The 21,851-nt window shown below is 55.9% G+C and overlaps 1 protein-coding gene across 2 annotated transcripts in view; it reads right to left on the reverse strand.

The window, feature by feature from the left end:
- The window catches only part of ALOX5 (arachidonate 5-lipoxygenase), a 47,782-nt gene that overhangs the window by 3,742 nt on the left and 22,189 nt on the right, over positions 1–21,851 (reverse strand). For both annotated transcript variants that reach the window (XM_059662135.1, XM_059662136.1), the window contains exons 4-11: positions 19,002–19,124; positions 13,178–13,284; positions 12,230–12,402; positions 8,539–8,685; positions 3,660–3,863; positions 2,937–3,023; positions 1,238–1,416; positions 229–350 (exon numbers count right to left, since the gene is read on the reverse strand). In XM_059662135.1, coding sequence (XP_059518118.1) covers positions 229–350; positions 1,238–1,416; positions 2,937–3,023; positions 3,660–3,863; positions 8,539–8,685; positions 12,230–12,402; positions 13,178–13,284; positions 19,002–19,124 — 1,142 coding nt within the window. The remainder of the gene's footprint in view (positions 1–228; positions 351–1,237; positions 1,417–2,936; positions 3,024–3,659; positions 3,864–8,538; positions 8,686–12,229; positions 12,403–13,177; positions 13,285–19,001; positions 19,125–21,851) is intronic.

Genomic DNA, 21,851 nt, shown 5'->3' on the forward strand with positions numbered 1-21,851 from the left:
ACCAGGACTGGGGGGACCGGCTTGGCCTACTGTCCCGATGTTTCTGACCTGGCCTATCAGGGTCACAGAAAGCCCCCAAATGTCCCGATGGGGCATTCTGGGGTCTCGGGGACTATGGCCTCAGCACCAGGTGCTCAGGTGAATGTTACAGGCCAGTGTGGCCCACCGACACTCAGAGGTGCAGAGAGGAGAGGGAAGAGGACTGGGGAGAGCTGGGTGAGTCCCTACCTGAGGCCTTCCTGCCCCGCATGCCGTACACATACACGTCCTTCACGAAGTCCTGCAGCTCCTGGTCCTCCTCCACCACCTGGTCGCTCTCGTAGTAGATGCCCACCACGTCGGCCGTGAACCTGGCTCAGGAGAGGGGCCCAGCTAGGAGTCTGCAGAGCTGGGCCCGGACCATGGCAGGACCCCAGCAGTGACCCTGACACCTACCCCTCACAGTCCAAACTTTAGGGTCACCGAATCCCCACATGCTCCCCTTTCCCCTCAGTGCCCTGACAGCAAAGCCAGTCTCTGGTCCCTGAGTCAGCGTGCAGGCCCTGGCTAGGTCCATCCTCCCATGCCCCCTCCTCCTCCAGGTCCCCCCCTCCTCCTCCAGGCCCCCTCCTCCTCCAGGTCCCCCCCTCCTCCAGGTCCCCTCCTCCTCCTCCAGGCCCCCTCCTCCTCCAGGTCCCCCCTCCTCCAGGTCCCCCCTCCTCCAGGTCCCCCCTCCTCCTCCAGGTCCCCCCCTCCTCCAGGTCCCCCCTCCTCCCTCCTCCAGGTCTCCCCCTCCTCCAGGTCCCCCCCTCCTCCAGGTCCCCCCTCCTCCTCCAGGCCCCCTCCTCCTCCAGGTCCCCACTCCTCCAGGTCCCCCCTCCTCCTCCAGGTCCCCCCTCCTCCAGGTCCCCCCTCCTCCCTCCTCCAGGTCTCCCCCTCCTCCAGGTCCCCCCCTCCTCCAGGTCCCCCCTCCTCCTCCAGGCCCCCTCCTCCTCCAGGCCCCCTCCTCCTCCAGGTCCCCCCTCCTCCTCCAGGCCCCCTCCTCCTCCAGGTCCCCCCTCCTCCAGGTCCCCCCTCCTCCTCCAGGTCCCCCCTCCTCCTCCAGGTCCCCCCCTCCTCCAGGTCCCCCCTCCTCCTCCAGGTCCCCCCTCCTCCAGGCCCCCCCTCCTCCTCCAGGTCCCCCCCTCCTCCAGGCCCCCTCCTCCTCCAGGACCGCCTCCAGCCACACCGAGTGGTCCACAGCCCAGCATGCACTCACGCCCTGATGGCTTCCCACACCAGCAGCCCGTCATCCCGGTAGAAGTAGTAGGGAATGTCCTCCGTGCTGTCCATGCCCCGGGCCTTGATGGCCTCAGGAAAGCACAGCGAGGTGTAGGTCAGGTTCTGCATGGCCCTCTGCACCATCTGCACGTGCCCACCGCCCCCTGTGGCATTGGCCTTGAGCGGGAGGAAGAGAGAGTGCTGTGAGCCGAGGCCAGAGCCCCCTCTCCAGCTTCCGGCCCCAGAGCACCAGGAGTAACTGCTCAGCTGGGCAGTGGCCAGGCCTGCAGAGGGCCAAAGCCTCATCCTGCGAGGTTGGGTGGGAGGGATGTTTAACTCCAGAAGCCAGGGCAGCCAGTGAAGAGGCTACGGGGAGGAGCCTCTGTGACAGGGGTTGATGGACAGGTGTGTGGGGAGCCTGGGGGCAGCTGCAGAGGGAGGGGCCGGCTCCCACAACGAGGAGGGCAGCAGGGACAGCTGGCAGATGGGGACACAGGCTGCCGAGGAGTGCTCTTGGTGACCAATCTGTGGCTGAGAAAAAGGGGCAGAAACCAGCCCCCAGGCCCTGCACCAGCTGTGGAGGGCTGTGCTGTGCTCAGGGGAGGGAGGGAGAGAGAGACCTTCTGGGAGGGAGCGCCCTCCTCCCAGCAGCTAAGATAGAGGCACACGTGTTCTCAGGCATGCACACGTGTGTACACGCACACGCACACGCACACACACACGGCTGGGCAAAGGGCCACAGAATCTCCCAAGGAGGGCTCGGGTGCTGGGTGCCAGACGTGGGTCCCCAGGGGTGGTTGACCCAAGTGGGACTGCTCAGAGTTGCCCCCGTGCCATGTGGTCACAGTGTGGAAGCCTGAGCCTGGAGCTCACAGCCACGGCCCCGGCCCCTGCCACCCTGCCACGGGCAGCCTGTGGGAGAGTGAGGCCAACACAGCTGGAAGAGGGGGGCCTGGAGCCAGTGTGCTTGGGCCTGGGGCTCTGAGCCCCTGTCCGTTTCGGTCGGAAGCTCCTGCAACCCTGCATGTCCAGGGATAGGAGGCAGTGCCTCTCCTTTCCAGCTTCCGCTGGTTTGACTTGGGTTTTGTCTTTTGCAACCTAAACAGTGGCTCAACCTTAGGGACCATCTGGCGGCTCACTAATGGGAGGTGGGAAGGAGGGAGGTCAAGGGTGAGCAGAGGGAGGAGAGAATCTGCGCTCGGTACGGCCATGGGAGGTGTGCGTGGGGTCAGAACAGAGTGAGGTGCTGCCTGGGAGGATGTAAGGGACCCACAGGGACCAACACGCCAGTGGGGAGGAAATGGGCTGGGAGCGCTGATGGCCGGGAAGGGCAGAGGGTGGGAGGGCGCGGCAGGTCCCCAGTGCCTAGGAGGAGAGGAGTGGGTGCGGGGAGGCAGGGTCTGCACCCACTTGCCCAAGGTGGGGAGGGGGTGGTGGGGAGGGACAGGGAGACACGTGGGAGGAAGACCGGGTGGTGCAGCGACGCACTCAGAAAGGGAGAGCTCGCCCAGGCCAGCTGGAAGGAGCTGAGACTGGCACAGAGCCTGGGCGCCCTCTCTGCCCGCCTCCAGCCTCCAACCTCCACCCCCGCGGGTCCTAGGGGCCTGGCCTCCTAGAGGAAACCTGTGCGGGTTTGGGGAAGTGGCTGCCCGCCAGCCTGGGGGCAGCCTTGCGTGGGGGGGGAGGGAAGCGCCCACCTTGTCGAAGAGGCCGTACTGGCAGATGAGCTGCTCCCGGGCCTTGGTGTTGATGGCGATGGTGAACCGCACGTGCGCCACCAGGAGCTGGGGGAGCAGAGGAAGCCTCAGAGGAGGCCCGGCGGGGCCCCTGGCCAGGCCTGCGCCCCTCTGGAGCCCCCGGGACCCTCGGCACCCCCGTCCAGTCCGCCGTGGAGGGTGGCACGAGGGCTGGGGGAGGAAGTGCAGGTGGGCCGCGGCCGCCTGATGCAGCAGAGATGCTCAGCGCTGGAGACAGTGACGAAGGTGGAAATGGCCGACGCGTGTGGCAGTTCTAAGCTCTAAATGCGGACAGTGACCCTATGGGGCGGGTGCACTACTTGATCTTCATTATACAGATGGGGAAACTGAGGCAGGTGGGCATATCCTTAGCCTGCAGCCACCCTAACAGTCAGCGCTGACAGGGACAGAGGGGCAGTGGCGGAGCTGCCCCCTGGGCTCAGACTAGGGTCATGCGGATCTCATTTGCCTCTTCAAAGGGGTCTCACCGCCTGGGCCACCCGGATGTCAGGCCCAGGCCCGTGCCCTCAGGGACCAGCAGGCGCTCAGCACGCATTGCCGCCCCCAGAACACTTCTCCAGGACCCTTGTCTGCTGGCCTCCAAGCCAGGCCCCTCCCTCCCTCCTGCCCCTCCACAGCCAGAAACCCTCTCCCCCACCCCCTTGAGGCAGTCGCTTGCTGTACCTTAAAAATGGGGTGCACGGCGGGCAGCTGGCGGTACATGGCGATGCCAAACACCTCGGACACCAGGTGTGTGCGCAGGAGGTGGGTGATGGTCTGGTGGATGTGGAAGTCACAGGAGCGCACCCAGATTTTGGCCAGGAGCCAGTCATATTTTGCATCCGAAGGAAGAAAAATGGGGTTTTCGTCTCCTGGGACTTGGTTGAGCTGGGACATAGAAGAGAGAAAATATGCTTAATCTTTCATCCCAAACCATAGCTCCCGGAAAGCCCGGCTGCTCAGGAAGTTCCAGAGGATTCTGGATTCCTTTTTTTAATTAAATCTTTATTGTTGAAAATATTCCATATTCCCTTTTATTCCCCATTGACCCCTTCTAGCTCGCTCCCCCCTCCCCAGGTCTTCACCACCCTATTGTCTGTGTCCATGGGCTGTGCATATATGCAGACAAGTTCTTTGGTTACTCTCTTCCCACCCACCCTCCCCCGCCTTCCCTCTGAGATTCCACAGTCTGTTCCACGCTTCTATGTCTCTGGGTCTTTTTGTCCATCAGTTTATTTTGTTCATTAGATTCTACATATGAGTGAGATCATGTGATACTTGTCTTTCTCTGACTGGCTTATTTCCCTTGGCATAACACTCTCCAGGTCCCTCCAGGCTGTCTCAAAGGGTAAGAGGTCCTTCTTTTTTACTGCTGCATAGCATTCCACTGTGTAAATGTACCACAGCTTCTTACCCACTCATCTGCTGATGGGCCCTTGGGCTGTCTCCAGGTCTTAGCTATTGTAAATTGTGCTGCTCTGAACATAGGGCTGCATACATTCTTTCTGATTGGATTTCTTAAACAGGGACTTTTGAATCCTGGGAGGATCTTGGGGGAGAGCAGGTGGCTCAGGAGGCTTTGTTTCCCGTCCCAGCTACATCGCTTACTACCTGTGGGACCCGGGGCAACTTCCTGAGCCTCCGAGAGCCCCGGTGCCACCAACTGGAATAAGGGGACAGTATCTGCTCAGCTCACAGGGCTATCGGGGGCCGTGAATAAGGGCGTGAAGGCACCAGCTTTCAGTGCTCAGGGCACATGCTGGGTCTTCCACCGGCCCCCACACCCCTCTTGCCTTTCCCACCGCTCACTCCTTCCTGGTTCCCGCTGCCTTTGGTCTCCTGCACGTCCCTTCCTCTGCTCTCCCCTTAAGTGCTCTGTCCCCAGGCTCTGCCTCAGGGCCTGCTCCTGGCTCCCTGCTTGCCCCTGCCTGCCTCTGGTTCCCAGGGCTCTTGTCCCTCACGATGCAGTGGCCCGGGCCACTGTCCCTTTAGCCCAGACCTCTGGCCAGGGTCTCCCTAGCAGAGTGGTCTCCCTCTGCTGTCTTCCCTCTCCAGTTGCTACTCCACACTGGGCCAACGTGATATTTTTTCTAAAAAGGAAATGTTACGCCAATTTTTAAAAAACACGCAGTCACCTCCTAACGCCTGAAAAGAAAGCCCCTCACTCGCTGGCCTGGCCGCTGACATGGGACCCCTCCCTGCGTCCCCCGCCTTCACCAGGCCACGGGCTCTGAGCTGCACCATGTCAGTCGTCATGGCATCCTCACGCTGCTTAGCTTCAGGACCCCTCGGCAGGTGTCATGTGAGTCCTCTTCCAGAGGGGACAGGCTTGGGGGGGGACATTTACCACGACACTGAAGACTGGGGAGTGGCATTCCAGCTGCCAGAGCAGGTGAGGGTTGGGCTGAGTGGAGCTTGGCTCACTGGGCGGGTGGCCCTCCCAGCTCAGTGTGGCGTCAGCTGAGTGACCCAGCTGCTTGCCATGCGGGGGCAGCACCAAGTGGGCACCTCAAGGTCATACTAAAGGTTTTGGAAGGCAATGTCCCGGCGTCCCTCTCAGAAGCAGCAGTGTCCAATAGAAAAATAATGCAAGCCACAGGTAGAATTTTACATTTTCAGGCGTCCACAGTAATAAAAGTAAGAAGAAACAGGTGAAGTTTATGTTAATAATAACATTTTACTTTACCGAATATATCTAGAATATTATCATTCAACATAAAATAATATAAAATTGCTAATAGATATTACAGTCTTTGTATGGGTAATATGTTTTACTATTGTGCATGCCGTAAAGCTACTGATGTTTTTGAGGAGTACACTTATTGACACCTTGCTAAACTAACTTGCTAATCCTAGTAGCTCCTTAAAAAATTAGAGTCTCTTAGGCTTTCTGAGTCCACCAAAATATAGTTAGTCTGCTCTGTGTTTTTTTTTTACATGTTTATTATTTTATTTTCTTGTTTATCACATCCAGAACAATGTTCAATAACAATGGTGATATGATACGATATTCTTGTGTTTTTGTTTTTTTTCATTTTTATGGAATTCATTGGGGTGGCCGTGGTTAATGAAATTGTATAGGTTTCAGGTGTATAATTCTGCAGGCATTATCTGCATATTGTAACGCGTGTTCACCACCCAAGCCAAGTCTCCTTCCATCACCCTTATCCCCTTTACCCTCTCCTGCCTCCCCTCACCCCCTTCCCCCTGGCAATCACCGTCTGCTGTGTGTCTATGAGTTGTTGGTTTTTGCTTAATCCCTTCACTTTCTCACTCAGCCCCCTCCCCTCTGGCAGCCGGCAGTCTGTCCTCTGTATCTGTTTCCGTGAGTTTAGCTACTTTGTTCATTAAGCATTCTTGTTTCTGATTTTAATGAATATTTCCTAACTTCATCGCATGGAGGTAATTTCTTTCATTATTTTAATTTTAGTTGTGTTATTCCATTTCCTTTCGGTTTCAGTTGGTACAACCAGAATGTTTTCCGTGTAGGCGTGTGAATTAGGCTGATACAGAGGCATCTGGGATACGCTGGCGTGGTTGTGACAATGGGTCACGTCTGACACTGCTGCGTTCGCTCTTCATCGTTGGCATGAACACTGTTGTCAGAGTCTCTCAATCCTGCATCTGTCAGGTGGGTGCCCTTGGCTCTTCTGGAGCCTGCCCTCTGCAGCAGGTCTTGCCAGCCTCACAGCAAGGCCGGGGGCCATGTGCCCGGGAGCTCTGGCAACGTCTGTCTAACGGCGCCTGCAACTCAGCGCTCATCACACGGCCTCTCACCCGTCCAGACACTGAACCAGCTTTCTAGATGCTTAGCTGGAAAGTGGCCTATTTTCTACAACTTCTAGTAATTTGTGTTTTGCTTGGTTTTTACCCATTTCCTCCAGGTTTTCAAGTTTCTTGCCACATCATTACTCTTTTTAAAAATCTGTGATCGCCTTTCTCTTCTGTCCAATCTTGTATATTTTTGCTCTTCTTATTCTTTCATTAGCCTCAGAGGGGCTTTTTCAGCACCAGATTTTGAATGTATTACTCTCTGGCCTTCATTTGCGTGGTTCTTTATAGTTTGCAAAGTCTCCATTGTCAGGAGCGGGAAGAGATTCAAGGACATCCCGTGACTTGCCCAAGGTCCATGGCCTGTACGCAAGTGGCAGAGCTGGGCCTCAAGCCAGGCCCCAACCCAGGCCACCCCGAGGGCCCTGGGGCACCGGCTGTGTTGGGGCGCACCAGTGGGAGTGGCCCCGCCTTGCTCTCCTGGCTGCTGACTCCTCTTACATCACCCGTCCCTTACCGCGTGCACAGCGCTTCTCTCTGTGACGGCTGGAACGCTCCCGCAGGAAACGTGCCTGGGACTGGGGCTCAGGGGAGCACTGACTTGGAGCCAGAAGGCCTGGCGTGAGTCCTAGCTTTGCTTCTGACTGTGCGCACCTGTGCCTCAGTTTCCCTCTCTGAGGTAAACGGTCCCTAGCAATCGTGTCCGCCTACCATGCAGGGGCGTAGCAATGATTACATGACTAGAGGCAGGTCCTTCCTGGAACCCCTGGTGGCTACATGTTTCAGCACGCAGGATTGCTAAGACTTTAGCGGTGCGCATACTTCATTGTGTGACGCCTCTTTCTCCCACCCAGGTCTGGGCAACGTATGTTTTACAATCAAATATATTGTGTTCCTGTTGTGACATATGAATTTCACATTGAAAGGGACAAAGCCTTTAATAGCCTCTCCTATTGGTTCAGAGCAAGTTTTGCTACCAACGAATTTGCTGCCAATTTTTGAAAAGCCTAGCAGTGTTAGAACTTTTTAGATTTCAGGACTGAGGATAAGGGATTGCGGACCACATGGGTTAACCCTTAGGGGCAGTCCTGCCATGTGGTTAGCACCTGGCAAAAATCAGTGGCTATGACGTCTCTAGCCCCAGTGTCAGGCTCGGGGTCGGCTCAAAGTGCTGTTTGCTGAATGCTTGTCGGCCTGTCCACCATGGGCCCCTGGGCAGCCCACCCCCAGGACCTCTGCCAGGTCCCACCTGCTGTTGTTTCCTGCTGGCTGGACACCAGCTCCCAGTGTCGCAGATGCTGGTGCTGTGAGGAGGCAGAGGGCAGCCAGGAAGGGGAGGGATGAAACTCTACCCCACCTGCCTCCCCCCAGAGGGCGCCCAGGCCCGCATGGCTCCTGGCCCAAGCTCCATGCTGCCTCCCGCGGCTCAGTGTGCGGCTCACGTCGCAGCTTCCCCTGCCTGGCCCCTGTTGACACTGTGATTTGGGGCCCTGCCCAGGTTGGGGTGAAGTGTGTTATCCCAGCTCAGGTCTCTCCAGACAGCTCACCCTGCCAGGAATTCCTCAAGTGGGTCTTGGGGAGTGGAGCCCTCCCTGCCCCGTGGACAGCGCTGCCCACGCCCGGCAGGAAGCCCTGGTGCTTGTTTGCCGCCTGCCTGGCAGAGCTTTCTGCCTCCTTAGGAGACGCCGGCAGAGCTGCCCCTGCCCCTGGAGGCTCGAGTGAGCCACCCAAGCTGCCTCCCCGAGCCCTGTCTGCTGAGGGGGAAGCCCAGGAAGGCGGGGCGGGGGCCTACCTGGATGGCGATGGGGACCATCTTGTTGACCAGGTTCTTGTACAGCAAGCAGATGGGGGCGGCCAGGAACTGCAGCGTGCAGGGGTCTGTTTTGTTGGCATCGATGCCGTCCAGCAGCTCAAAGTCCACGATGAAGATGTTCCCTTGCTGCAGGGGCGAGAGGAAATGTGTCCACATCAGGGGCGGCCAGAGACGGCCCTGGAGTGAGGCTGGAGTTGAGGTTTGTGGTTCTTGTGCCCCAGCCCAGGGGGCCCTCGCTCAGCGGAGGGGTTTGTGGTTCTTGTGCCCAGCCCAGGGGGCCCTCGCTCAGCGGAGGGGTTTGTGGTTCTTGTGCCCAGCCCAGGGGGCCCTCGCTCAGCGGAGGGGTTTGTGGTTCTTGTGCCCAGCCCAGGGGGCCCTCGCTCAGCGGAGGGGTTTGTGGTTCTTGTGCCCAGCCCAGGGGGCCCTCGCTCAGCGGAGGGGTTTGTGGTTCTTGTGCCCCAGCCCAGGGGCTGCCTCGCGCCAGGAGCTTCAGGCTGCAGAGGCTTCCTCCCAAGGCGAGGGCGTGGCAGGGCCCGGCTGCAGTTGCTGTCCTGAAGTCTCCTGCTCCTTAAGGAGGACGCGGAAAGGCCGCCCAGGGGGACAGTTTAATGAGAAGAAAGCAGACAGCGTTTAGATCAGCGGTTCTCAACCTGTGGGTCGCGACCCCTTTGGCGGTCGAACGACCCTTTCACAGGGGTCGCCTAAGACCATCCTGCATATCAGATATTTACATGACGATTCATAACAGTAGCAACATTACAGTTATGAAGTAGCAACCAAAATAATTTTATGGTTGGGTCACAACATGAGGAACTGTATTAAAGGGCCAGAAGGTTGAGAACCACTGGTTTAGATGCAATCGGTGAGTCCAATAGCAGAGTGTCTGTGCAGGATTCCAGACACATGAAGTTCACAACCAGGCAAACTCCACTCCGGTCACCCTCGGGGAGAGCAGGAAAGGGGCGTGTCTTTGGGGGCGGGAGGTTCTGCAGGGGTGGGGTCTACAGAGGCAGGCAGGGATCTACAGGGTCCAGACAGGACCTTTGGCTGGGGGTGCTCTCCTGGGGCCCGGAGGAGCTGCAGGGTGGGGGTCTGCAGGACTGGTGGGCTCAGTGACCTGTCGGAGCTGGTGGCGCGGTGGGAAGGGCCACGTGGCGTGAGATCACTGACTGGCTGCTCCTAATGGGCACCCTTCTCTGTAGTTACTCTGCTTCACTGCAGAACGAATGTGCCTGGGGCTTGGGAGGCGGAAAACTGCACTTCCCAGACTACGCTCCCGTCCTCTAAGCGATCCGCCCCCTTCCCCCTCTCCCCCCCCCTCCCCCGCAGTGTCCCAGCTTCCTTAGCACAGGCGGGGCCAGTCAGGCCAGAACTTGGAGTTTGGGTAGAGGGCAAGCAGCTCTTCTTAAGCCTTCCGTGTGTGTGTGTGTGTGTGTGTGTGTGTGTGTGTGTGCAGGTGCATGTGTGTGTGCATGCATGTGTGTGTGCGCGTGTTTCAGGTGTACAGCATAGTGGTTAGACATTGGTATAACTTACGAAGTGATCCTGGGATAAGTCTAGAACCTCCTGACACCATAGTTATTACAATAGTATTGACGGCATTCCCTGTGCGGCACCTCACAACCCAAGACTGTCCTGTAATGGCCTTCCTCGTTTCCAGTGAGTGATGGAGTGAGCGGCGGGGGAAGGGGTCGGGTCAACAGGAGCTTAGGGAAGTGGGTGTGCACGACTCTGCCTGCAGAGGTCGCAGTGGCCACTGCACAGGCCTTCACGAACCCTGGCTGAGGGGCGCCCAGGACCCGAGAGCTCAGAGCCCGGCTACCATCCTCCTCCTCTGTGAACACGACGGGCCCCGCTGCCATGTGGCACCAGCGATGAGCTCTGAGCATCTGCTGTGAGGCATGCAGGGCAGGAGTGGGACAGGGTCGGGGGTCATACCCTTGGCCAACCAGGGCAGAGGGGTGTTCCAGGAGCGTGTGTGGCAGGGACCCCCAGAGAAGACGGTGGAGACAGGGGGGCTGGTGGGCCCCTGTGATGGGCTGGACAAGGTCTTTGAGAGCAGATGTGACCATCAGTGAGTACTACATAGGGCACGGCTGCCAATCAAATCATGAGAGGACCCAGGTTAGTTAATGTGAGGGGAGCCAGGAGGCCTGGGGCTTGGGCCTGCGATGGGGCATTTCTCTGTTTTCCTGAGCCACCTCCTCTCTGGGCTTCGGTGGAATCCTTCTGGAAGGCGAGGGAGCCAGTCCTGTCTCCCCGTTCTACCTTCTAGGATCCCGCTGTGGACATGGGTGCTCTTGCCTGTCCCATGCCCCGTCCTCTCCTTTTGGTCAGCATCCTTGTCAGGGCCTTGGTGATTGCTTCAGGGGATTGAGAGTCGTGCTGTGGGCGACGGGGTGGCTTGTGTGGATGGCTCCAGTCAGTGGTGGCTGTGAGACGACTGCTCAGGACCAAACCACAGCTGAGTGTCCAGACCGTCGCTCACAGGAAAGATGACCATGTGACAAAGATGGGTACCACCCACCTGCCCCGGAGATGGCAGGTGCCCGGAGCAGAGGCTGTCCCCTGGGGGGTGCCAGGTGCGCAGAAGGCTGCTCAGTGCCTCCCAGTTCTAGGATTCTCTGCCTTTCGAGGTCCTGAGGTGCTCTGATGTGAAGTTTGAAACCTACAGCACTGACTCAAGTTAACACGCCCAGCAATTGATCTACAGGGGGAGCTGCTATGTGCTGCCTGCATGGGGCGTGGGTTGTTGTCAGCCCCCATGTGACCAGGTGGGGTCCGGGGGCCGGGCAGGCTCAGGAAGTGGGGTGGCGGGGACTGCCTGCCCTGGGCGGGGGCCTTTCCTGGGGTGCATCTGGGAAGGCAGCCCTCCAGGGGCAGGTGGGTAGGGTGGGGCTGGCAGATCTGTCCACAGGTGGCGCTAACCATCCCTCTTTGCCTGGGGCCCCAAAGCAAGCTAAGCAAGCAAGATGGGTGACTGGACACAGCAGACCATGAGTCACCTGGGGGCCCCATTCCTGGGGCTCAGTCCCCAGCAAGGAAGGTGCTGATGCTGAGTCCCGCCAGACCCACCATGGAGGCCGAGACTGTTTGTCTTGGAACTGAAGAGGGCGGACCCTCAGGTAAAGGCTGGAACAAGGCTGGTGGGGGAAAGGGGGGGGGGTGCGGGGGCGAGGGGAGGGCGGGAGGGGTGGGCCAAGGGGCAGAAGCAGATGACACCAACAGTTCCAATTAGAAAGTCAAAAAGTCCATGTTTTCTTCTTTGTTTTGTTCTACCGCAGGGTTGTTCCTTTACCAGGTTCCTCGCCTTTGCAAGGTGGGTAACAGTGTGATGCCTGGCCCGTTACGGGCCCAAGTCAGAGGGAGCTCTGAATTGTTGATATTGACATTGAAAATATTGACATTATGTTCCTAACCCGAGCACCATGGAGCCACCTCCCGGTCAGTTCCTCGTCCTGCGTTGGACAAGGCAGACCCATGGACGCCCAGGGGGAGGAAGCAGCTGCCGGGGCAGCTCTCACCCTTAGCCCAGCAGAGGGGCCTCAAGGTGAAGGCCTCAGGCCATCAGCGCTGGCCAACAGGAAGTGGTTTCTGTTGGGGCAGTGTGACCGGGCCATCTAAGCTGGGCCTCCGGCCTGGACACTGTCTGCAGCCAACTAGGTCCTACCTCGACCTCCTGCTCCAAGGTGAGCTGCCGCTCCAGGCTGCACTCCACCATCTCCGTGGTCACCGGGAGCTTCTTGGGCAACTTGGTGCAGCGCTGGATCAACACGGGGTTGCAGCCGTTCAGGAACTGGTAGCCGAACATGAGGTCTTCCTGCCAGTGATTCATGACCCGCTCTGCGGAGGAGAGAAGCGAATCGTGGCACCGCCTGAGATCTCAGGGGGGCAGCTGGGCTCTGCCGGGTCCCCTCTCCCAGGCACTAGAGAGCTGGCTGACCCCGGGCTTCGCCTGCCCACCCCCTGCCCATCACTGGGTCAGGCCGTGACACCTCCTGCCCTCCCTGAGCTGGCCCTTAGAAGTTTCCTGGGCACCCTTTTCTCAAGTACAAAAATAAAAATAGGATAATGGGATTGCATTGACCTGAAAACTGCACAGCAGGGAAACAGCAGTGTGTAAGGCAGGCTACAGAACGGGAGGAAGTGTTTGCAAAGCATATATGTATCTGATGAGGGGTTAACGTACAAGATACATAAGGGACTCCTACAACTCAACAAAAGAAAACGAATAGCTCAATTAAAAAATGGGCAAAGGACTTGAACAGACATTTCTCCAAAGAAGACATACAAATGGCTAGCAGGTGTATGAAGAAATGCTCAGTGACTGGGCCCATCAGGGAATCAAAACCACCTCACACCTGTCAGATGTCTTACACAAAACGAAGCTAAACGAAAGGCAACAGTGAGGATGTGGAAACTGGAAGCTCGCGCACTGTTGGTGGGAATACGGAAGGTGCAGCGCCAGGGAACACAGCCCAGTGTAGGTGGCGGCCTGGGCGAGGGCAGGCCTGGGCAGCCGGGCCTGGCAGGCCAGCCTTGCTGGAGCAGGACGGGAGGCCCTTCCCATTGCCAGGCAGCCTCCCCAGCACCACCAGAGCCCCACAGGCACACTCACCAGAAATAGTGTTGCTGATCTTGACGAAGATTTTTTCGAAGTCGGCGAAGTCACTCCAGGACGACTGGAACATGTGCATGAAGCGGTTGATGAAGAGGTTCTCCATCCTGCACGCAGGGCACAGCGTCACCGTGGGGGCTGCGGCCTCCCCGCACAGCCCTCACACCCTGGCCGACGGAGCCTCTAGATCCCGCCTGCGCAGCGGGGACTCACGCCCAGGGCAGCTCCTGCGGAGAGCTCCTTGCAGAAGCAGGACTGAAGCTGGCACCCGTGTCCCCCATGCTCTCCCCCCTGCACCTCCCGGGTGAGAACTTGGCTGCCTGCCATGGAGGACAGTGTGCGGCGCCTCCAATCCTGTGCGTGCATGCTTCTGTCCACGCATGCATGCTTCCGTCTGCGCTCATGCCTTCATTCATGCTCAGTGCAAGCTTCCAGGGACAGAGGCCAAATTGCCTATGCAGCTGCTCTACCGAGTCTCCTGGATTTGGGGGGGTTAGCGGTTCAGTTGAGTTTAACCCTTGTTTACTTTCTACTGAACCCTGGCTCTGTGCCTGGTGCTAAGGAGGACAGTCTCGCAGTGCTCATTACACAGGATAGCAAAATAACCCGGGACGGGCGCTTGATGAGTTACAAGTGCAGGCTGTAGGCAATACGGAGGGAGCTCTGAGCCATCCTAGGGGCTCCTGGAAGAGGCAGGTTTGGGATGGGCCTGGGAAAGGTGGAAAGGAAGGGCGGGGTTTCCCAGGCTTCCCCGCAGAAGCCAAGCAAGGCATAGGTGTGGGGGATCTGCCCGGTGCTCACGGTGACACACTCTGCCTCAGTTTCTCTCTCTGACACACGCATGGCTGAGAGTAACAAGCTGGTACCCGTTCCTCCCCTCTGGCAGTGCTTGCTGCCTATTCCTCCCGTGTTCAGTCTCCTCACGAGCTCGGTCTTTTGTGCGTCCTGACACAAGCAAGGGCCTTTGCACGTGGGGCTTGCCCTGCCACACCCTGCGTGCCTCTTTCCGCTCCTGAGCGTATGGGGTGAGTATACCCTGAAGGCTCCCCCAGCGTGCCCCCACTCCGCCTTCAATTTCACGGAAGCTGCCCCTTCTGCAAACCAGGTTGGCCCCGTGATGCTCTGGGCAGCACTGAAGGAGTTTACATGCACACGCATCTGCTGCCTTAGCTACAAGGCGGGTCTGCATTGCTCAGCGCCGAGCCCGGGCCCCTGGCACCAGAGGGGCCCAGGCAGCATTGAGCATGGTCCGAGGGGGTGGCAGAGGCTGGGGCTATGGGACCATGCCAGAGGTGCTCCTCCAGTGGGATCCCCTTCCCACTCCAACCCAGCAGAGCCAAGCAGAGCCAGCAACCTCCCCACGGAAGCAGCCTGGCGAGGGCCCAGCACCCCCCGGGACTGTCTCCCAGGGCGGTGGCTGTCTTTGTCTGAGCATCCTCAGGGGAAGGTGTGAGAGTCCCGAGGCCTCCTCGGGCTCTCCCTGACCAGCGGAAGGAAAGGACTGAAGTTTGTGTGTTTTCTCAGAGTGAATCTGGCTTGCAGACTCCAGTTTAGCAAATGCCTTTCTTTGGACTGATTGTCCTGGGAGAGGGGCCTGGGACCTCTGTGAGCCTCCATCCTCCTCAAGCTGCCTGCGGGTTATTGTGATGCTGTGATGCCCAGAGGTGCTGGGGCACAGCAGGGCAGTGGCGGCCACACACAGTAGGCTTAGCATCTCAAAGCTAGGGAATGAGGCTGGCAGCATCCTTCAGTCCATGGCCGGAATCATCATCACGTTTATCCCAGCTCCTCATAGGGCAGGAAGAGCTCTGAACCCATGTTTGTCCTACACCTATGCTGTCCTACACCCTTTCTTGTCCTACACCCATGCTTTTCCTACACCCGTGCTTGTCCTACACCCATTTGTCCTACACCCATGCTTGTCCTACATCCATTTGTCCTACACCCATGCTTGTCCTACACCCATTTGTCCTACACCCATGCTTGTCCTTTACCCATGCTTGTCCTATACCCATGCTTGTCCTATACCCATGCTTGTCCTACACCCATGCTTGTCCTACACTCATGCTTGTCCTACACCCATGCTTGTCCTACACCCATTTGTCCTACACCCATGCTTGTCCTACACCCATTTGTCCTACACCCATGCTTGTCCTACACCCATTTGTCCTACACCCATGCTTGTCCTACACCCATTTGTCCTACACCCATGCTTGTCCTACACCCATGCTTGTCCTACACTCATGTTTGTCCTACACCCATGCTTGTCCTACACCCATTTGTCCTACACCCATGCTTGTCCTACACCCATTTGTCCTACACCCATGCTTGTCCTATACCCATGCTTGTCCTATACCCATGCTTGTCCTACACCCATGCTTGTCCTACACCCATGTTTGTCCTACACCTATGCTGTCCTACACCCTTTCTTGTCCTACACCCATGCTTTTCCTACACCCGTGCTTGTCCTACACCCATGCTTGTCCTACACCCGTGCTTGTCCTACACTCATGTTTGTCCTACACTCATGTTTGTCCTACTCCCATGCTTGTCCTACACCCATGCTTGTCCTACACCCATTTGTCCTACACCCATGCTTGTCCTACACCCATGCTTGTCCTACACTCATGCTTGTCCTACACTCATGTTTGTCCTACTCCCATGCTTGTCCTACACCCATGCTTGTCCTACACCCTTTCTTGTCTGACACCCATACTTGTTGCAGCCTCCACTCCAGTAGGCAGGCTGCTGAGGCCCAAGAAGGCCTTAGCACTTCCCTCACCACCTTCTTCTAGCTCCCCTGTTAGTAAATCTCTGGGTACAGAAGCCCTTGTTAAGCTAGAGGAACAAATCTCCCTTGGCATCCAGTGTCAGTCTGAGTGTGGAAAGGACATGTTTCTGGGAAGGAGAGGCCTGTCCAAGTCCCTACAGTCCCCACTGCCCTGAGGTTGGCCTAGTGCCAGATGGTGCCAGGAAAGAGGTGCTGGACACTGCACCCTGTGGGGAACCAGGGGTGAGTCACGGTCCACAGTCCAGCCACTCCCCCTGGGAGTGGTCACAGTCTGTCCAGCTGGGCCTCTGAACTGGGAACAGGGTGGGTGTGCCCGTGCTCAGCGGAAGCTTCAGATCCAGGAAGAAGGGGAGTTAGGAGGAAAATATTTGCATGGCCTCTGGAGATAAATATTTCTATGTACTTACAGACAACTTGATACAAGGGACTTAAAGATCTGTTATTGTGAAAAGAGGAAGCTGCGCCAAGAGAGGGCACCCAGCTTGTTCGAGGTCACACAGCCAGGTCACAGCATGGCCAGGTAATGCACAGCCAAGTGGATACCTACACCGAGCTGCTGGCCGGGCCTGGGGCAGGCAGGAGCTCTTGTTTCCTCTACTTCCCCTGCTCTTCCCTTCTAACAGCTTCTTCATTTTCCATTTCGGTTTTGCTGTTTGGGGGGGGGGGGGGGCGAGGGAGGAGGCAGGGCAGGGCGTAAAGCTTACTGAGGAAGGCTGGCCTTGACCCAGGCAGAGCAGGTGGCTCAGAGGAAACGGGTCATTGCAGTTACTCAGAAGCGCTGTGGAAACCGGCTGCCCAGAGGCAGAGGCCCAATGTGGAAAGCCGTTTTGGTGACCTCAGCCACGAGTTCCAATTCTGCATAGTCAGGACTGCGCTTAGCCGTGGGCAGAATGACACGGCTGTGGCATAAGCCTCAGGGCACAGAGCAGGCCCTGGGTCTATGGATTCTACCAGGAACCTTCAGGGCAGAGTAGGCTGCCAGGCACGGGTTTGGTGCCCTTTCCCCATCAGACCATTAGGGGGTTTAACCACATGATCCTGGGGCCCCCTGCCCGTGTGCTGGGGTCTGGACAAAAGAACCCTGGATGGAACCCCAAGCTGGGCTCCCCATCCCAGAGCACCAGAACTGAGAACGGTGCCCACATAACATCTGGCTGAGGAAAGCAGCAGGGTTGCTGTCTGCTAGAGAGAGATAGCTGGAAATTCAGATACCCTCTTAAAGGGCCAACACAAAATTTCGTGAGCAGCCACTCACCTGCCTTTCCAGGAAGGTGACTGGGGTCTGGGTGAGGGAGAAGGTGTCCCTCCAAGGAGCTACCCATCCAATCTCATCGGATGGGAAACGCATAGTGGGTAGGGGTCCGAATACCCTCATCCTGGCACAAGGCTGGTCCGTGCTCCCAAACTCAGTCACCTTCCTGCACTGCCCTGTTCTGCTGGGAAGGAAGCTCTCTTTCTCCATTTCCCTTAAAGAGGACACTCCCTTATCAGCCTGCTAGCCACCTGCAATCACGCTTCAGACCGCAAACAGTGAGCAGTGAGTAAACACGTAAAATGCTCCTCCTTCGATGCCATCGAGAAATTTCACAACTCACCTGTTTTTGTGAGCAAGCCCAGCCACGTCCGGACTTTGCATATGGTGCTCTCTGCCCCAGCATCCTTGCCCCACTTCTCTGTCTGCTTGGCCAGGAGCAAGGCCAGGCCAGATGCCCTGCTGTGAGCCTTCCTGGGCCCCATAGTGAGATAACACCAGAGAGAGTGAGGACAAAGGACCCAAACAGACACTTCTCAAAGCAGACATACAGGTGGCCAAGAGACATATGAGAAAATGCTCAAAGTCACTGATCATCAGGCAGATGCAAATTAAAACGACAATGAGGTATCACCTCACACCTGTCAGAATGGCTGCCATCAACAAATCAACCAATGACAAGTGCTGGTGAGGATGTGGAGAAAAGGGAACCCTAGTACACTGCTGGTGGGAATGCAGACCGGTGGAGCCATTATGGAAAACAGTGTGGAATTTCCTCAAGAAATTAAATATGGAACTCCCATTTGACCCAGTGATCCCACTTCTAGGAATATATCCTAAGAAACCCGAAACACCAATCAGAAAGGACATATGCATCTCTAAGCAGCACAATTTACAATAGCTAAGATCTGGAAACAGCCCAAGTGCCCATCAGTAGATGAGTGGATAAAAAGCTGTGGTACATTTACACCATGGAATACTAGGCAGCAGTAAAAAAGAAGGATCGCTTATCCTTTGAGACAGCATGGAGGGACCTGGAGAGTATTATGCTGGGTGAAATAAGCCCGTCAGAGAAAGACAAGCATCACATGATCTCACTCACATGTGGAATAAACTGACAAACAAAATAGATCCAGAGACACAGAAGCATGGAACAAAGTGTCGAATCTCAGAGGGAAAGCGGGGTGAGTGGGTGGGTGGGTGGGAAGAGATCAACCAAAGAACTGGTCTGCACATATGCATAACTTCACAACAATGTGGTGAAGGCCAGGGGTGGGGAGGAGGGGCGGATTATAAGGGGTCAATGGGGGAAAAAAGAGGACATATGTAATACTTTCAACAATAAAGATGAAGAAAATAAATAAAAAAAGAAATGCAGAAACTGTATTATTTTCTGCAATAAAATAAAATATTTAATAAAGTGTAAACAAAAAATTTAAAAGTAACTCCAGGGAGTGGGGCGTGGTGGCCGCTCTCACGGCAGAGCCCTGCCCCCTAGGGGAGAGCCTGGAGCTGGCTGTGGAGAGGATGAGACATGGGAGGGGCCGGGCATTCCAATCAAAGAACCCGCTCTGGGCTGAAACAGCTTCTTTGGTGTCGGGAGTCTTCCGGTTGTAACTTTCCATACAGGGTGCCCTGTGACTGTGCGTCGTGAACCCACTCTATGACCAAGACCCCAGCAAAGGCATTGAGAAGAGATGCCGGGCTGAGCTGCTCCCTAACCCCCTGCAGCCCTGGCTACAGAGGAGCTGCCCGGTGTCCGGGAGCCCGCCCACACTTACGCTTTCGAGTAGTTCAGAACAAAGTCCACGCCTTTCTCACTATCAAATTGGATGTCGCGAGGCAAATCCCTGTGGCACTTGGCGTCGATACTCAAGGGGAACCCAGGGTTCCATTCCATCCACCTGACAGGCGAAAGGAGAAGAGCGCGGAGTAAGCGCCTCAGCATGAGACTGCCCCTGTGCCTGAGCACGTGCCCACCCCAGGCCAACACATGACAGCTGCTGTGCGTCCAGCAAGGTACTGCACCCCCTCCCCAAGTCCCCGCAGCCACTGTGCTGAGCATCACCCGGGAGGCCTGAGGCCCTGAACCCGAGACTGCGCTTACAGCCAGGGGCAGCGAACGGGAGGCCTGCACACTGTGTAAAGGGGTTGAAAGAAAACATCAGAAGAGGGGGTTCTGAGCAGTGAGGCCTCCCAGTGCTCTCCCTGACACAGAGCGGCCTTGGTGGGCACCTGTGGCTGCCCTGCCAGGCCTGACCTGGGCGTCCACGGTCCCACCAGCGGCTCAGTGCACCCTGAACTGCGTGCGGTGGTCACAGTGGTGAAGGTTGTGTGGTAGGTAGGTTCGGCGGCGGTGGGTGGCTAGGTGAGCCTGCCGCTCCCACGGGCACAGAGAGCTGCCATAGCAGGTGCAGGGATTTTATAATCAAAGCAGGTCCCCTACAACAGGCCATGCACCTTCCCAGCCAACGTTCTCAGATCCCGGTGCCCTTGAAACTTACCCCGCAGCACTAGACATTTGTGTGGTTTTTTTGAAATTTGACTTTTCTTCTTGTTTATAGTTTCCTCAGGGCAGGGAGCATGATCTTATAGTTATTTAAATGCCCAAATCTACACCCTGAGATTCCAGCTCTTCCATTCACATCCCTAATTCTCCTTCCTTTTACATCTCTCTTATGAGATGAAAGTAAAACTTGAGACTTTGGTTATTAAATTCTGAGTCCCTTTTACCGTCACAAAAACCTCTCCTGTTTCTCATGGTGGTGCTGGCCCGGAAGCCTCTCAGAGTCACAGGTACAGAAAGGGCATGCACTTGCCCCACACCCACCTGCGGTCCCTCTTAGAGCAAACATGTCACAGAGCATGTTCTGTTTTCTGAATAAGTGCTGGCAGAAAAAGGCTACTTAGATATATACTGATTATTTTTCAAAGTGTTGGAGAAAAGAATGTGTGCGTGCGTGTGTGTGTGTGTGTGTGTGTGTGTGTGTGAGAGAGAGAGAGAGAGAGAGAGAGAGAGAGATGGGGGTTGAGAAGGGAGGAGGGAGGATGAAGGGAGAGAGACAAGAGAGAGATGCTCCCACAAGCTCACAAGCTTCTGGAAGAAGGGCAGGAGAGTAGGTGGGTGTGGGGCAAGTACATAGCCATTCAGAGGAAATTCATTGAACAAGTTCAGCCAGACAAATTGAAATTAGAATGAACCAAGACGTTCCTAAATATAGTGAGAGTATTCATCTGAAAACAAGAACAAGTCTAATCTTAAACAAATAAGCAAATAAATAAACAAAAATATCAAAGGTATTTTATCAAATATCAAGATCCAGAGAGAATGTTCATCATTACTATTATTACTTGTTTTGGGGAATTTCAGCCACACAATGAGAACAATGTATCAGTGGTGTAAATCATCCTATATAATAAAATGTTAATATGCAAATTGAATGAAGGCAGAATGACTGGTGGCTATGATGTGCACTGACCACCAGGGGGCAGATGCTCAATGCAGGAGCTGCCCCTGGTGGTCAGTGTGCTCCCACAAGGGGAGTGCTGCTCAGCCAGAAGCCAGGCTCATGACTGGCAAGCACAGTGGCAGTGGCAGGAGCCTCTCCTGCCTCCGTGGCAGCGCTAAAGTTGTCTGACTGATGACTTAGGCCCGCTCCCCATGGGTGTCAGTCAGACATCCCCTGAGGTCTCCCGGACTGCGAGAGGGCACAGGCCAGGCTGAGGGACCGCACTCCCAGTGCACGATTTTGTGCACCAGGCCTCTAGTGGAAAATAAAAGACAAAATTATCATCACTTGAGTAATATGATCAAACAACTAGGTAACTAAAGAGACTCATTAAAATGATGGCTGCCAGTAGAAGAGTTTAGTAAGGTGTCAATACAAGGTAAACATTTAAAAATGAGTAATTTATCTTTATGCAGCAATACTTATTAACAAACAGAAAAACACCGCACTCGGAACTGTGCAAGCTATAGTTTCCCGGCTACAAAGCAACTTGAAAGGAGAAAGAACCGCATGAAGAAAACTGGAAATTCTGTTGAAGGACATCACAGGAGATCTCGACGGGTGGAAGGACACACTGGGTCCTAGGTGGACAGATGGACTGTCACTAAAATGCCAGCACATGACAATCTACGTGTAACCCAGAACAGTTCCCATCATGAGAATCTTTTAAAAAATGGTGAAATAACAAAGCAATTAGTAACATATATTAGAAAGATATGGAAATAAAAAATGATGCTGGGCTGTGGCATAAAAAAATAAAGTAATACACAAAGTCCAGAAGCAGACCCAAGAAAATATGTGACTATTATACCAACATAGCTAATACTTACTGTGTGCTTTCTATGCACCAAATACCGTTTCTATGTGTTTTCGTGGTTTAACCTATTTAATTCTCTCACAAACCCTGTGAGGCAGGACTATTATTTCGTCCATTTCACAGACCGTGGGGGTTGAAGCACAGAGAGATTCAACAACTTCCACAGGCCACGAGGTCAGGGGCTACAAGCGGGGCTGAGCCCAGGAACTGGCTACGTGGGTGTGGCACAGGGCGGTAGGGAGGGATGCATTAGGTAATACATGAGACGGAGACCTTTGGCCCCTACTTCACACCATATGTACAAA

The sequence above is a fragment of the Myotis daubentonii genome, chromosome 13 (genome assembly GCF_963259705.1).
Source record: "Myotis daubentonii chromosome 13, mMyoDau2.1, whole genome shotgun sequence".
NCBI lineage: Eukaryota > Metazoa > Chordata > Mammalia > Chiroptera > Vespertilionidae > Myotis > Myotis daubentonii.